The 14907-nt window shown below is 37.7% G+C and overlaps 1 protein-coding gene across 1 annotated transcript in view; it reads right to left on the bottom strand.

Moving 5' to 3' along the window:
• hdac7b (histone deacetylase 7b) overlaps positions 1–14907 on the bottom strand; it is a 24569-nt gene extending 9662 nt beyond the window's left edge. The window contains exons 1-13 of the mRNA XM_079840521.1: positions 14868–14907; positions 14719–14776; positions 12797–12899; positions 12430–12493; positions 7827–7915; positions 7580–7690; positions 7365–7435; positions 4475–4571; positions 4221–4390; positions 3863–4148; positions 1118–1251; positions 851–1033; positions 719–774 (exon numbers count right to left, since the gene is read on the bottom strand). Of these exons, the coding sequence (XP_079696647.1) occupies positions 719–774; positions 851–1033; positions 1118–1251; positions 3863–4148; positions 4221–4390; positions 4475–4571; positions 7365–7435; positions 7580–7690; positions 7827–7915; positions 12430–12493; positions 12797–12899 (1364 nt within the window). The 5' untranslated portion in view covers positions 14719–14776; positions 14868–14907. The remainder of the gene's footprint in view (positions 1–718; positions 775–850; positions 1034–1117; positions 1252–3862; positions 4149–4220; positions 4391–4474; positions 4572–7364; positions 7436–7579; positions 7691–7826; positions 7916–12429; positions 12494–12796; positions 12900–14718; positions 14777–14867) is intronic.

Here is a 14907-nt window from a genome sequence, read left to right as displayed (position 1 = left end):
TTAGGCCTACTCCAGTCTTAAAGTGTCACATGATCCTTCAGAAATCATTCTAATATGGTGCTGATTTGGTGAGAAACATTTATTATTATTATCAATGTTGAAAAAAGTTGTTCAGTCTAATATGTAGAATATATAGGCTACAAAACAGAAAAGATAACTTTTCAAAGTCACTTTAACTTTTAATTTTGATTATTTTAATGTGTCCTTGCTGAATAAAAGCATTTTATGTTGACTTTAAAGCTACACTGTGAAACTTTTTTAGTTTATTCTTAGCTAAAAACACTTGGTTCTTTCAAAAATATATTTGCTCATTAATGTATATTTACTTCTTTCAAGTAAAAAAAGTATTCTCGTAAGTTTATAAAATGCCATTGAAAATACATACGGGTGAGGGGTTCGAATGCGGGTCGCCATGTTGTCCCTCCATCTTGAAAGTACATTAGCCAAAGAGGGACATACCCGTAAATTCAAGCTTCGCCTTTCGCGTTTTAACACTCGATGGCACCGTGTCGAATGTGGACGAGGTCGAACTGGAAGCCATGTTAATCTTGGACTAAATCGGCCACCGTAGGAGTTAAAACGAAATCGGAATTGAGAGGAACAGAAACTAATATTCACTGGATGGTCATATACCTTTTCACCGCTAGATGGGGGAAAATATCACACAGTGTAGCTTTAAAAATGTATGTGCCTGCATTCATATTACAGTGCAACTCACTATGTTTGAGAACGTGATGCATGGTGTCCTGGAGGTGTGACCACAGCAAATCCATTCTAAGGATGAGTCAGAAAAAGAAGTGAGAATCTTTGTGGTTATAGGAGAAAGAATTCTGGATAATAGGAATCTCACCCTTAGCTCTCCTCTAGCCACATGCAGAGCCAGCTCAATCACACTGCCAACTGCCATCTTCAGGGCTGCTGTACTGCAGGTATTATTTAATTTGATTTTTGAGAGCCCAGTATAAAGAAACATATGTTGCCCTGAATTAACTGACAGGAGTTCCTCAAAAGTGGCCAGCCTGCCTTTAACCAACTAAAACACAAGCACACACACATGAATGTAACTTCTCACTACTGCAATAATAGTTACAGCTATGATTTGTTCAGCATTGTTTACCTCACACTGATCCCTGAGGCCACACTGCTGCAATCTTGACCAGACACTCATAATTCTGTCGTCGTGTTCACGGTGAAAGTTGATATCTCCACAGTCACACCCATGATTCAGCATCTGAGAGTCATACACCAAACCTACACAAATACATACATACTTTACATAGGCTATAAGCATTTTATACAACAGTGCTGAGTGCAAGAGTGCTGATATTCAGTCCAACAACTGTAAATTCACTGTATAACTTTAATGCAATCTTTTTTACATTTCTTTGTAAATTACACTGATTTCCTTTTCTTTTCTCTTTAAAATCTACCTGCTACCTGTAGCCAATACAGAGAAAAAGGACTGATATAGTGGTTTTCAATCTGCATAACAGTGATAAGTATTTTAGGTATGGGAATGGCATATTTTGAGTTTTGATATTTGGGATATGGTCACTGGGCTACTTTTGGCCTGTTTTTGATTGGCCATTAGGCTATTTTGGCAACCCTGTGATTAGGTTTGAGAGAGTCAAAATATCGAAAGCCAGAAGGGTCAGAATTTGCGTGCTTTTCACCGGCGTATTAATATTAAAACGCCGCTTTCATAAGCATAAATAAGTGCCGTCGGGCGTCATGTTAACGTCTCATGCCGCCACGCGTTAAAATAACGCCACTCACCGAAAGACGCCAAGTTGACGCAACACGCCACTCAAAATGCAGATTTATGAGCTCATCTACATGGGCACACCTCTACTGGGTTTGAGGACTCTACTGCAAGTCGGAGGAGCAACTAGTTTGCAAGAGCACGAAGATGGCATTGTTTTGCAACGTTAACACACTGTATATGATATACTGTATATGTGAAGTGTAAATGCACATACATATCAACACCAAACTACACCTTTTCCTGTTTTCTCATATTATTCTGGATAGTGTGTAAAATTATAATTAAAGTAACACAAGTGAATGCACATTTACTTGTATATGTTACTACCAGTAACTTTACATGATGATGAATGTATGCATCACAAAAGCAGAATTAAACTAATATGACATTGGTGACGTGTATAATTCTTTCTTATCCCAATTTAAAAAAAAATATTCTTAAAGTAGCCTAACTAGTGATTCCCAAATTGGTGTATGTGGAAAGATTTTGATGTTGCTTTGTTATATGTAACAGATACAAGTAAATGTGCATTCACTAGTGTTACTTTAATTATAATTTTACACAGGTCGTTATGAAAACGGCGTTTTAATATTAATACGGCAGTGAAAAGCACGCAAATTCTGACTCATTTGGCTTTCGATAAAATAGGCTTGACCAGAGTCAAAAACTCCCTTGCTTGAGTAGGAAATACTTCTTAGCCAACTTTTAGTCACAATGGTGTCGACAGGTATAGTTCACAGTTGCAAGAATTCAAAGAGTAAATGTTTAGCGGGTAGAGTAGAGGATCCAGACTGTTAGGCAGTGGCTAAAGACGGCAAATAATCGTAAATATGGAGAGAATACTGCAACAGAAAATTTGATTAACCTCCATGTATGGAGTCAACATTTCAAGTGCTACTAAACACAGTGTCTTGAGCCAGTGAGCCCCTTCTGTCAGTCAATTCAGAAGAAAAGGAACAAGGAGCGCCTTTTGCCCAACCCCACAAAGCAAAACACCGTCACGTACAGGTAAGAAAGCTGTTGCCATAATGATCTTTTTTTTTACCATAATGCTGTACAAGAGTAGCCTGGATGCCAGCCGAACTTAGCACCGCCCACAACATTTGAGGTCGGGCAGGTCTGGAATTGATCCGTTGTGGAGCAACTATGCCCGAACAGGAGCTGTTCGGACCAATCAAAGTGTCAGGGTGGGTTCTCCGGAAAAAATGGCGTTTGGGGGGGTAAAATATGTGTTTTTTTGGCAGGGTTGCCTAAAAATCGCAACTAAATATCACATAATTGGGGTTGCTTCAGCCCGCGGGAAAACCGCAGACTTGGCAACACTGTGTGCAGTTGAGTTCTGTTGACATTTGACAACTAACGTTATGCGTCGCTCCGTTGCTCTGATTGGCAGTAGGTCTATCCAATTGAGGTCTTTCCTGGTTCGGTTGAGACACGCCCCATAATCACAGCCCAACTCTTATTGTGACTAGAATTGAGTATGACAACGTCAGGCTAGTACAAGAGTAGACAAAGAACAATACAATTTTCATTGACAAAGCTACTCTTACAATGACTGTTTTGTTAACCCTCTTTCGATCCGACTGTCCGCGTGCGTGGGCAGGGAAACAAAAATGCGGAATATAATTTGTAGTTTACAAGAAAGACCTAGAGCTGTCAAATAAACAGTAACTTCTCAGTCCAGGTAACATGAATTAAGAGTAAACTTAGTTTCATATACTACCGACATTGTAACAATACAAAGCGAGTTGAAAATTGGCAGAGTTACACTTTATTTAACGTCCTAGTCCTTGGAATATACTGTTTGGTATCTGTCATGTCACCCTTTTTTTATGACAGTAGTGCTTGAGCTGCATGATCTCAAGTTTGTCTAAATCCTGATGATCTTGTGCTTCAATGGCAGCTAGAACATCTGACCATCTGTACAAAGGAATTCACATGCTCAATGACATACATTTACTTACTTGATTAGTGACTTATAAGTTATGCAAAAACATGTAAATATTTCTTAGTTTTAAACACACCAAACAATTTTTTTCCCAGGCTGTTTTCTAGCATTAAGCGAATGTTTTGTTGTGATGCCCTTTTTCCACCTACCTGTGGTGTATATTGGTTTGCTCCTAACATCCTGAGGCAGAGGTGAGGTTAAAAGTGAAGGCAGATTTCTGGCAAAGGTGCCTGGAGAGGAACGCACACGTGCAAGGCTCCGATGGTATTTTTTGTGTTGCCAATTCTGATGTTCTCCACTGTGCAGTTCTCCTAGTTGATCACTGTAACACTTATCAAGTGGGGATTGAGATGGAATATGTACTGCCTCACTTGTTCCCTCTCTGTCCCTTCCCAGCTCTCCAGAAGACACAGGCCACAAAGAGCGAACAGGTACCTTATAAAGAGATAGGGCGTGAGAAAAAGAACTCTGTGTGTTTGGCTGCAAAAAAATGTGCATTTGTCTCACCTTTTTTGGAGCGTGTTGCTGCAATAGGTCCAGTGGCCAGTGCTGATGGTACATGGGTTGTGGAACCATAAGAGTCTGAGTGTGTATGTGCGTATGATGCTGGATAAAAGAAGGTGCCGACTGGGATTTGCTCAAAGGCCTATGAGACATCACCGCACAATGCTCAGGAGCTGTGAGAGAGAAAGTGCCAATTTCACTAACTTTTTCTTTATGCCGATTTTTTTGCTCTCAAGATCAGTGAATGTGTGTGTTACCTGTAAGAAAATGTGGATGCAAGGTAAAGACCTGAGTGGCAGCACATCCAGTCCAGAGGATGGGGCTCTGAACGCTAATGTGTAGAGGAGATTCACCCTGAGGAAATGTAGCTGCAATCAGCAATAAGCAAGGTGCAGGCTTATCGTTGCATTACCTACTAAAGTTACTGTTCAAAAGTTGGGTCAGTATATATATATTTGTCCATTAAATTGATTACAAGTGACGGTAAACACATTTATAATGTTACAAAAGATAAATATTTATGCTGATAAAAATCAACACAGATAATAATAAGAAATGTTTCATGATCACCAATTAAGTGCATTAGAATGATTTCTGAAGGATCATGTGACACTGAAGACTGGAGTGATGCTGCTGAAAATTCAGCTTTGCCATCACAGGAATACAATACATTTAAAAATATATTAAAGGTGTCATGAACTTGCTTTTTGATTTTTTTATGCTGTTGTCTGAGGTCTACTTGTGACGTTTGCGTGGTTTTTACATTAAAAAAACATCATAATGAATAAGTAATAGGCTATTTTCTGCCCTGGTTTTGAGGCTCGCTCAAGAAACGCTCGTTTTTATGGGTGTGCTGCACTGAAGACTTGGAAGGAAACGCCCACTGCTATAACTGGATAAACGTTGCATATTTAATGAGCGGAGGCATTGTTTTGAAAGCGTGTGGGGAAACAGCAACCGGAATTAATAGTCCCTCAGGGCTCGCAAAATGTCTTTATCAAACAAACACAATGATTTATCTCTTATCCACCCACGATTAATATGAATATTATTTTATATTACTTGGCCCGCCCGGCCTGATCGATGGATATAACCGCAAACCGAGCATCACACACACACACACACACGCACAGAACGTTGTAGACAGCATGATCAAAATATCTGCGATTGTATTTTTCCTTCAAATATCAAGTCAAGACACTGAACAATGCACATCAAGAAGGGAATGTTATTTCACTATTTAAGATGATACGTATTGGTAGCCCGTCTGGAAAACACATAGCCCCGCGACGTCGGGCTTTGCGAGCCCTGTGACACTGGTAAGTTATGTTTAGTTAGACACGTAGACTTAATCAATAGATATCAAATGATCTGTAATCATACAATACTATCACAAATAAACATGTTTTACTCACATTAGTGTGTTGCTTCATTCGTTCATGTAATCTCATCCTGTCTGCAAATCCAGTCTCTTGTTTACAAACGAATCCATGGTGAAATGAACATACGTGCAATGGGCCTCATTCATGAAACGTTCATAAATATATGTGCAAAAAAATTTGCACGCAAAATGGACCTTTACGAAAACTCTCCACCAGATTCACAAACGCTTCGTATACAACGGATTCGGTAGTTAAACGCGTGTATATTAATGAATTACAAACATTCGTAAACAGGACGCGCGTGCACGCTCATTCATAATTAGCATAATCCCCGCCCATGAGTTACAACTGCAAAGGACGTGTGCATGAACGCTGTGGAATCTTCTGGACTTCCTTCTCAGGTTTGGCTCCAGTATATTGCATAAATGCTAAAGAGACTAATTGGCCATATGCCTAGGAATAAATATTAAATTATCATGTGTCCATCAAAGCATTTTTAGCCAGCTAAAAAACGCCTGGTGCTCTTCTGAAAACGGCCAGCTGGTGGGGCTTGAGAGCGCTTTGCAAGGGCAGCGTTTTTCCATCTGAGATACTTTGATTGCTATGAATATGATACAGAATATCTATGGCAGTAATGTGCTAGTAGGATCTCATTTTGAAGAATATTACTGAATATAAAAAATGCAGTAAAAAGCAGTATTTACTCCTCCATTATTAGTGTTCAGTCGGTGTACAAGTGGGATGATTGGTTGGTGTAGTTTTTGTCACAACTCCTCCACTGTGATTGGACGGCCGGGTAAAAAGTGACAGTGACGAGCGCTGCCTATTACCCAACATTGAACAATACTTTTTTTTTTTAAAAGACGGGGCAAATCAACTCTTGAAATATTATTATGATACATAGTGCATCGAAATGCAATGTCGTCAGTTTGCCTAAATTAGAACACAGAACGTTCAAATGTTTTACGCACCATTTACAAGGGGTAGTGAGCAGGTGCAAATTTCTTTCATACCAACTAACATTTTGAAAACACGAAAATTTTTGTGAATCTGAGAATTTACGACAGATTGGCTTTACGAACGATTTACAAACAAATTCGTTCTGCTCGTGTTTCATGAATGATGCCCAATGTTTTCCCCACATGAGCTGGATATTCATTAAAAATAAAGTTAACCCACACATTTTCAATATTAGAATCCGAATGAAGCTTATGCAGCGACTGTGTTCTTCCACAACCAGCTATTTAACTATCTTGCTATCTTCAGCATGTTTATTGCTCGGTAGCGCGATCCGTTTAGCTTCACGAGTCGGTGGGCGGGGCTACAGAATCGCGGTGTTTCACCACACTCTGACGTCACAGCCTGGCACATTATGAGATCTCTCGTTTGCTGGGCTTGGTGTCAATAAAAGCTTTTTTTTTTTTTTACTTACAAGGATGTTTTCAGCTCTGAAACTTTTTTTTTTTTATCACGATTAACTTTTATATATCAAAGGCTGAATGAAAAGTTGATTTCTCAATTCATGACCCCTTTAAAACAGGAAAATTATTTTAATTTGTAATAATAATTTCACATTATTACTGTATTTGCAGCTTTGGTGAGCATAAGAGACCTCTTTCAAGTATATATTTTATATATTTAAAAGTAATATTAATTTCTTTATTAAAAAATGTAAAGGTTAAGAAGGTTATGCAGCTTTACAACAATTAAAGATTAATTATTTTAGATTTTATTTATATTATTTATTTAATTATTTATTGCGGACCTTGTGTGATGATGCGCTATATGTCTGTGGCTCTTGATGGCTCATCCTGTTATCTGGTGATGAACTTCCCTCTACAAAATGCAAACAGCAGGTCACTACAGGATCATGGAGCAGCAGTATTCACAGCAAATCATTTTATTATACCTTTGCTTTTTCTGTTTATGATAGAAATGAAAAATATGACACTTTTGAACAGCACTCAAGTCAATACACACCCATATAGTCAAATAATCTGACAGCAGGGGGCGCGCTGGTTTTACGCTGCAGTGGGTTCTGTCTCGAGTTTACACTTCTCTTTGGTCGTAGCTTCAGAATTGGCTCTGAGGCTTCTCACAAACATGCATGAAAATATATGTTTACAGTATAAACATGTGAAGACTACCATTCATTAAATAATTGTCAGGGAGATAGAAAAAGTTCATTTCAAGGTCACATGTTTGAGTGAATGTGTACATGTGTCACCTGTTCTTCTTAATGGATTTTCCTCCTCAAAATAAGAGTCAGGTATGTCAGGTGCAAGCAGCTGGTGTGGATCCTGACTTCCAGATTTCCTGAACAACAGAAAAAAAACATCCACAATTCCACAATTCAAATGCAACTTATATATACTGTATATACACACACACGGTCAATGTCTTATTGGCCACCTTGGTAAATATGACCAAAGACAGCTGTGAAAATAAATCTGCATTGTATATATTCTTTGGATCTTTCAGTCAAAAAATTCATTAAAAAAATGTACCTTTCATTGAAGTAAACAATTGAAAGTGGGGATAACTACATTATGAAATAAATGTTCTTCCCAATACACGTTGGCCACAATTAGAACCCCTAGAAATTCTTATGAGTAAAATATCTCTGAAGTATATTCCCATTCATATAACATTTTTTAGCACACCAGGGTGACTAGGAACATGAAATTGTCCAATCTATCACAATGGGTAAAAAACCCCAAAGATAGTTCTGTCATGACAGCTCTCGAGGTGTTTAGCATAGTAAAGGATATGAGGATGTCTTGGTGAAACAGATCTGATTCGCTGCTGCTGTTATTGCTGCTGCTGTAGAGCAAGTACAGGACTTGCTACTGCCAATACATACACGACATGTTGCCGTACAAAATAGCATATATGAATTACTCGTAGCAGATCTATACAGGTGGAGCTGGGGAAGGTGGAGTGTTTCTGAAGCGTGCTGCAACTGCTACAAAAAAGCTGACCAAGTATTTGAAGGTTGAGCAGAGAGCTCATTGGCTACTGATACAGCAGGAACCAATCAGCTGTGTCCTATAGAGAATGATGTGATTGCAAGCACCCAGCAGGCACCGGACGTCAATATGAGGTTGGGTTCTGACGTCAACCCGATTTTCTTGAGACATTGGCTCAACGTTGGATTTTGGTTAGTTAATACCACAACCTAAAACCAACAAAAGATCAACGTCTAATGATGTTTGAATTTGACGTTGTGTGGACGTTACCATTATGATGTCAAGGAGACGTTGGGTTTTGGTCGTCATACCTCATGACTAAATGTCAGTATCTGACATCAATATGACGTTGGCTTGAGACGTTGGATTTTGGTTACTTAACAACAAAACCTAAAAACAACTAAATATCAATGTCAGCTGATGTTGGTATTAGACGTCAAATTAACGTTGGCATTAGACGTTGAGCTGACGTTGTGTGCCTGCTGGGCAGATTAGGTTAAGGACTTATCAGCCTGCACCACCTAGAGTTTCATTACAGAACTTTGTATTTCTGATGTGCAGAAAAAGATTGTTGAACTTCACAAAATAAACTAAAAATTGGCTGTAAGAAAATAGAATAAAAAAAGCCCATTTCCAACATCAGGGCAATTATTTCCAATAGTTATGAATCTGCCTGGAAGAGGACATGTCTGAATTGTCTTAATGCATGGCGAGGAGGATTGTTTGACTGGCCAAAGACTTTCCAAAGATCACAGCTGAAGAATTGCAGAAATTAGTTGAGTCTTAGGGTCAGATGGCCTCAAAACAAATATATCAAACAGCACCAACATCACCAGAAGTTGTTTGGTAGGGGTTTCAAGAAAAAAAAATCCTCTGCTCTCATCCAAAAACAAACTCAAGGTGCCAGACACTATTAAAACTTAAAACGGGACTGGGTTCTATGGTCAGATGAAACTAAATAAAGAGTTTTTTTGCAATAAACACACAAGATGTGTTTGGTGCACACTGGGCTAAAAAAGTACCACAGTTAAAATGTACTGCTTAATTATTTTTCTGCCAGAGGTCCTGGACATCTTGGTCAGATAAATGGCATCATGGATTTGATAAAATACAGACAGATAAAAAATCAAAACCTGATTGCCTCTGCAAGAAATCTTATGATGTGCCGTGGCTGGATCTTACATCAGGACAATGATACAAAACAAACATCAAAATGATCACAAAAATGGGTTACTGAGCACAAAATAAAGCTTCTGCCATGGCCATCCCAATCTCCAGACCTGAACCCTATAGAAAATTAGTGGGGTGAACTAAGGTGATCATCAACCTCGTCAGGCATTATGAGACTCTGTTGTTGTCTTGGACTCTTGGCAAATGGAGTATTGAATAAAAGGGGGGCAATAATTGTGGCCAACGTGTATTGGAGAAAACATTTATTTCATAATGAGTAGGGCTGCACAATACATTGAAATTATATCGCAATTTGTACATATCGCGATATGCATAGCGCAATGGCATGCAATATCTGAATGATTTTAATATGTTACTTCAACATTGTGAAAAGTGAACATTTTAGGTCGTCGCATATAGTAGAGAATAGACACAACTGTTACTCATGTGACATGATTGACGTTGAAAAGAGTTATTAAACGCAATAACTTGCGAAAAACAACTCCTTGCAGTCTCACACTGTCTGCTGTCTGACACACACACCGAAACGTGCCCAGGAGTCGTCTCTCTGAAAGTGTGTGATACCTTCAGTTCTGTTTTGTGCCTTTTTACACACTCAAAGTGTCAAATACACACACAGTTATGTCAAAATGGTCTTGACGAGTATTCATGTAAACACAGTCGGTAACGTTTTAAGTAAACGATATCAGTTGGGAAAAGAAACCGAATGCGTGTCAGTAGGATCCGTGCTTTAGGTCTTAAAGTGACAGCCTGCTAATACAGTAAACCTGCCGCTGTCTGTCAAACAACAAAAGAAAAAGAGAAAATCACCTTTGTAGATTTATTATGTATCAGTGTATATTTAATTCATGTGAAGACTACCATTTTTAGTTCTTATTTTTAATAAAGTAAATTACAGGGTTCCCTCTCTTTCATGAACACCAGATTCAAGGACTTTCAAGGACTTTTTAAAGCACCTTTTATTTTAAATCAAACACAATAAATACGATAAAGGTGGGTGTGTTACTGCCAATATATCAAATACCTACTGTACCTGTGTTTATCATTAATGCAGTAATGCTAAGGCATATACTGACAATTAAAATACAATTTCTAATGAGGAAAAATGTCCAATTTTACAAAATCCAATGAGGAAAGAGGCTGGTGTACAAGAGCAAGCGAGTTTTAACGAGATGCGCAGTTTGCAGGTCTCTTATTCCTGCTTTTAACATTTATTTCACACTAGTTTTTGTTTTCTTTTTTATAAATCATTACTTAATTAAAACATCAAAATATAGAGATAATAATGTACATGAATTTTCCAATTAAATGAAAAGATAAGTTAATTGTTAGGCATAAAAACATGCAAAATTATTTATAAAATCACCTGTACATGTACCTTTTTAAAAATCAATTTGGAGGCTTTTAAGACCTGCACATATTTTATATTTAACATATATAATTGCCGTAATAACGGCCCATTTCAAATGTTTACGTGCTTTTCTTCTTTTTATTTTTTGAGCGGTGATGAAATATTGCTCTTGTAAATACTTGCCAGCATTTCAGTAATGAGATCTTTAAAATGCATCCAAATTACAGCGAAGCACAACCGTACGGTGCTCTGCAGGGGTCGAAAAGGATATAAACAGTCAATTTTGAAGTGATCTCATCTTGAAAACTCAGAGATGTGGATTTGGACGGCAATTAAATGACCATACGACCTTAGTGTTTGTCTAAAAACAGTAGGTAATTCGGCCGGGGATTTTTATGCGGGTGGTGGGAGAAAAACACTGACATTCTGGATTCGGTCGGCAATAAAATCCCAGACTAGCCCCTGACAATGATGAAAATACCTCACGACCCCACGAGAAACAATTACAATTCGAATAGGGCTTTTGACAGCAGATGGCGCTTATGGAACAGCAGAAATATATTGAAATAGCTTCCTCCCGTAATGCTGTTTTGTTCTGGCTTTGGCAGCGCATAAAGGCCAATTTTTGTAATAGCACCACGCTACACTAACAAAATGCAGTTCATGCTTAATTCAAGCACTTTCAAGGACCTATGTTTGTTTTCAAGTACTTTCCAGGCCTTGAATCCATGTGTCTGAAATTCAAGAACTTTCAAGTACTTTCAAGAAGCGTGGGAACCCTGAAATTAAAATAACAAAAATAATCGTCCACCCCTAGTTCAGGTGTCTTTGTTTACCTGGATGTTCTTGATGTTAAGTTTTAGGTTGATATAACTATATATTACCAAGTCAAAGAGTTTTTGGTATTTAAATATTGGCATTACATTTTTTGTTTGTTTACATTGATGTTAAAATTATATTGCTGGTCACTTTCAGAAGTTGTAGCGATGCTTTCTTTTCCCAAACACATAAATGGTATCACTCTCAGTTTTTAAATACATTTTTAATATAATTTAAATAGATTTTACACACTTAAAGCAATATCGTATCGCATATCGAATATCGCATTATTTAACAAGGTATTGCATATCGCATTTTTCTTCAATATCACACAGCCCTAATAATGAGAATTTCCCCCATTTTCAATTGTTTTATTTCAATGAAAGATTTTAAAAAAATATAGAGACAAAAATGAATAAATGCAGATTTATTTTCACAAGGGGACCAATATTTCTGACCTCAGTAAGGAGACAGTAATCGCAGGGTTTTTTGTTTGTAACCTGTGCAGCTTATTGCGAATATGTTGATATAGCTTGCGTTTCACCCAGTCACTGGCAACGGCACCTGCCAATCACAACAATCATCAAATTAGACCAGACAAATTATGTTTTTAGAAACACCATATAGAATAACAGTATACAACAGGGTCAGAAATGAACCAAGGCTTGATGAAAAATGTCATGGCAAAAAATGCTCCTAGTTTTGGACATAAATGGACAAGCCACTCTGTTATATAAAAAGTATTAAAAATGCCCCTGAAAAATCAACCCAAGGGGCCAAATATCAACCTTTAATTTAAAAAAAAGTTAATTTCTGACACTGGTATACAATAAAAAATATTTGTAAAAAAAATAAACACGAGTATACTCTGTTCACTCTTCTTTTTATTCAAAGGCTGATTAAATGGCTGTTTTCCCACTTGTGCGCTCTCCCTCCCTCTCTCCAGCTTCCTGTGCGGATGTTGAGACATCTGGATAATGAGGAGGAGACAGAAAATCACTTCTGAAACTGGAATATTGTATATCAATGGTTCCAGAACAGGCTGATAGAGTGTTCCAAAATTGCTAACCAGGGGTTTTTGACGTGAGGGTCTATGATATCTATATCACAATTGTAACTTTTTAATAAAGTTTAATAAATCTGAGATTTAGATGTTGCAAGTGGATTATTATTGTATGTTTCAATGCCACTATCTGGATGTCAAGCATGCCAAATGCATTTGACTCAGTCAGAAATGTCATCTTTCCCACAAAATGACACTAATTATGATTTAATATAAGAAGTAATGATTTCGGTAATGTTTGGAAGTGCAATCATATTAAAGCGTGTTAAATGACAGAACTGGTGTCAGCAGAATCATCAGATAAAACATTTACTCAGATATTACATTTAATTGAATTTTATAAAAGAGGGGCCAAAATGGGACAGTGCCTAAGAACTTTTTCATATTTTTTTGCCAGTATATAAGCCGACATTTAATAACTGTTAGTGTAACTAATACAAACACACACAGTCTGTTATGTTTGTTTAAAGATTAGCCTCTTTCATTTATTTATTCAATACTTTTTTAAATTAAGAGCTGTACAACTTTAATTTGTAGCAGACAAGAGTGCAAAAAAGTTACTGAGTTATAGTTTTAAACAAAAAATTATGACAACCCTCCTTACTCCCATGATTTGAGCAATACAGGACTTACTTTACATCCAAACACACACACACACACACACACACACACACACACACACACACACACACACACACACACACACACACACACACACACACACACACACACACACACACACACACACACACACACACACACACACACACACACACACACACACACACACACACACACACACACACACACACACACACACACACACACACACACACACACACACACACACACACAAATAATTCACAACAGTTCCCCTAAAGCGAGAAGACATTAAATGGCTTTTCAGTTTCTGTAGTGTCCTTCTCTGTAGTTTTTTTTTTTTATGAACTCAACACATACCGAAACATCATCGCCATTTCGTTGTATGCTACCGCAGAAACCATGCTGCACTCAATCTGGGCTGGATCACTATGGTAACCCTCCAGCTGACGAGGAAGTGCTCTATTAAAACGCACATTGAAGAAACCCATCCACTTCCTGAAGCTAAAATTAGAATTGTTTGTCTGATTTAGGGGTGATTTATGTAAGTATGGTATGCCATTCTCATCCTACAATTTGCCTGACCTATATTTGACTTAAATGGCTCTTGGGAAACATTTCAGTCAAGATGACAACATCATCCCAAAGCAGAACAAGCTCGAAGTCTAACTTCCAAAAGTTCTGGGTAATTTTTTGCAACTTAAAGCTTTTATTTATCCATCCATTAAGGTTTAAGAATGAATAAAACCAGCTGAAAGACTAAAAAGTGCAACAGGGTTTTCAAGCATCTGTGAAGTCATCATGCTATAAACAAATAGCAGGCTAAAAATATGTATATTTTTTTCCCGTCACGATGACCGCTAATAATAAACTAAAGAAAAACAAATAATCATGCTCAAAAAGACTCTATTTGTAAACTGACCCACAGTTCAATCCAAAAAGAAATGCTACATTACACTTCTATCTTTGATCATATGAATACGTCATTATATTTGACCTATTAAACTATAATATAATATTACAGGAAGCCTATCATGTGACAGCTCATAGTGCTCTATGCAAAATTTCAGTAATCTTTATGGTAACTTAACAAAGCAAATACAGTTTAAACATGCAGATCTCTTACCTGTCACATCTGCATAGCTTTTCCACCTCTCATATGTTTCCAGGCACCCAGTGCTCATCTAAAAATGACACATAACATGCATTTGTACTCTCTGGCTGGCCACTTCACAGAATGAAAAGCAGAACTGCAGAAATCTGAATTCGAACCACCTGCAGACGACACTGGCCCTACACTACAGCGAGCTCCAAA

This window comes from Gobio gobio (assembly GCF_949357685.1).
Source record: "Gobio gobio genome assembly, chromosome: 17".
In the NCBI taxonomy this organism is placed as follows: Eukaryota; Metazoa; Chordata; class Actinopteri; order Cypriniformes; family Gobionidae; genus Gobio; species Gobio gobio.
This window is presented reverse-complemented; position numbering and strand designations above follow the sequence as displayed.